The 1,909-nt window shown below is 42.1% G+C and overlaps 1 protein-coding gene across 1 annotated transcript; it reads left to right on the top strand.

Annotated features, from left to right (window-relative positions):
* Positions 1-1,078: 1,078 nt before the first annotated feature.
* On the top strand, positions 1,079-1,465 carry LOC138877615 (uncharacterized). Its single transcript, XM_070157240.1, has one exon. It carries the CDS (start codon positions 1,079-1,081, stop codon positions 1,463-1,465), a length of 387 nt encoding a protein of 128 aa, XP_070013341.1.
* Positions 1,466-1,909: the final 444 nt, after the last annotated feature.

The raw sequence follows: 1,909 nt of genomic DNA on the forward strand, positions 1-1,909 counted from the left end.
AATGTTATTCAGGAGTTACTACCACCCAAAAGCAAGAAGGACGTGATGAGCTTCCTGGGGAGGCTCAACTACATCAACTGATTCATAGCATAATCCATAGTAATATGTGAACCCATCTTCAAGATGCTGAGGAAAGATGCCGAGACAAGTTGGACCGAAGGATTGTCAGAAAGCTTTTGACAAGATTAAGGAATACCTGTCCACACTACCAATTCTGGTCGCGCCATAACCAGGATGACCTTTGCTGTTTTATCTATCAGTGTTAGATGGGGCCTTTGGATGTGTTTTGGGACAACATGATGAGACCGGAAGAAAGGAGCAAGCCATATATTACCTGAGTAAGAAATTCATACCTTATGAAGCCCAGTATTCTCCGCTTGAACGCACTTGCTGTGCTCTAACCTGGACAGCCCAGAAGTTGAGGCGTTATTTATATGCCTACACTACATACCTCATATCCAGGATGGATCCCCTGAAGTACATATTTCAGAAGCCCATGCCTACTAGGAAGTTGTCTAAATGGCAGATACTACTGAGTGAGTTCAACATTTTTTATATAACTCAAAAAGGCAGTCAAGGGACAAGCATTTGCAGATCACCTTGCTGAAAATCTAGTGGGAGGAGAATACGAACCCTTGAAAACGTATTTTCCTGATGAAGAAGTATCATTCATAGGAGAAGACATTACTGAAGCATATGACGGTTGGAGGATGTTCTTTGACGGGGCCGCAAATTTCAAAGGAGTAGGCATTGGAGTAGTTTTGGTGTTTGAAATGGGTCAACATTATCCCGTATCTACTAAACTCAAATATCCTTGCACCAACAACATGGCAGAATATGAGGCTTACATACTAGGGCTCAACATGGCAGTCGACATGAACATTCAAGAGTTGTTGGTGATCGGCGATTCAGATTTTCTCATGCACCAGGTGCAAGGAGAATGGGCTACGAAGAATTCCAAGATATTTCCATATCTGCACCATGTGCAGGAATTGAAAGGAGGTTCACAAAGATAGAATTTTGACATGTGCCCAAAATTCGGAATGAGTTCGCCGATGCATTAGCCACTTTGTCATCAATGATACAACATCCAAATAAGAACTATATTGATCCTATCCCGGTAAGGATTCATAATCAGCCGGCATATTGTGCTCATGTCGAGGAAGAAGCCGATGGAAAACCTTGGTTCCATGACATCAAGAAGTACCTATCAAAAGGAGAATACCCAGAGCATGCAAATCACATTCAAAAATGCATGCTCCTGAGATTGTCAAATCACTTCTTCCATAGCAAAGGGAACTTGTACAGAAGAACTCTGAATTTGGGTTTGCTAAGGTGTGTCAACACAAAGGAAGCTTCTAAGCTACTTGAGGATGTGCATGCTGGGACATGTGGCCCTCACATGAATGATTTCGTTCTGGCCAAGAAGATACTCAGGGCAGGTTACTTTTGGATGACCATGTGAACGGATTGTATTCAGTATGTCAGCAAATGTTTTCAATGTCAAGTGCATGCCGACATGATAAAAGTGCCACCAAACGAGCTAAATACAACAAGCTCACCTTGGCCATTCGCCGCTTGGGGAATGGATGTTATTGGTCCAATCGAGCCCACTACTTCAAACGGACACCAGTTTATTCTGGTAGCCATTGACTACTTTACAAAATGGGTAAAAGTTTCATCTTACAAAGTTGTAACCAAGAAGGTCGTCGCAGATTTTGTCAAGGATCGTATAGTCTGCCGATTCTGTTACACCCCATATTTTCGTACATGAAAATATTCCATAAATAAATTAATGAGAGCCCGGAAGTGAGATGTCACGTTCTGCAGTACTACATTACGACAATGTTGCACCCTGTAGTATTATACGTGGAATTATCGTAAGATAATTGACATCGGTCCAAGGAAA

Source organism: Nicotiana sylvestris, chromosome 9 (assembly GCF_000393655.2).
Source record: "Nicotiana sylvestris chromosome 9, ASM39365v2, whole genome shotgun sequence".
Classification (NCBI taxonomy): Eukaryota; Viridiplantae; Streptophyta; class Magnoliopsida; order Solanales; family Solanaceae; genus Nicotiana; species Nicotiana sylvestris.

Bases quoted from the DNA above. Each gene is read 5' to 3' on its own strand.
- LOC138877615 (XM_070157240.1), top strand. From the start codon at position 1,079: ATGATACAACATCCAAATAAGAACTATATTGATCCTATCCCGGTAAGG.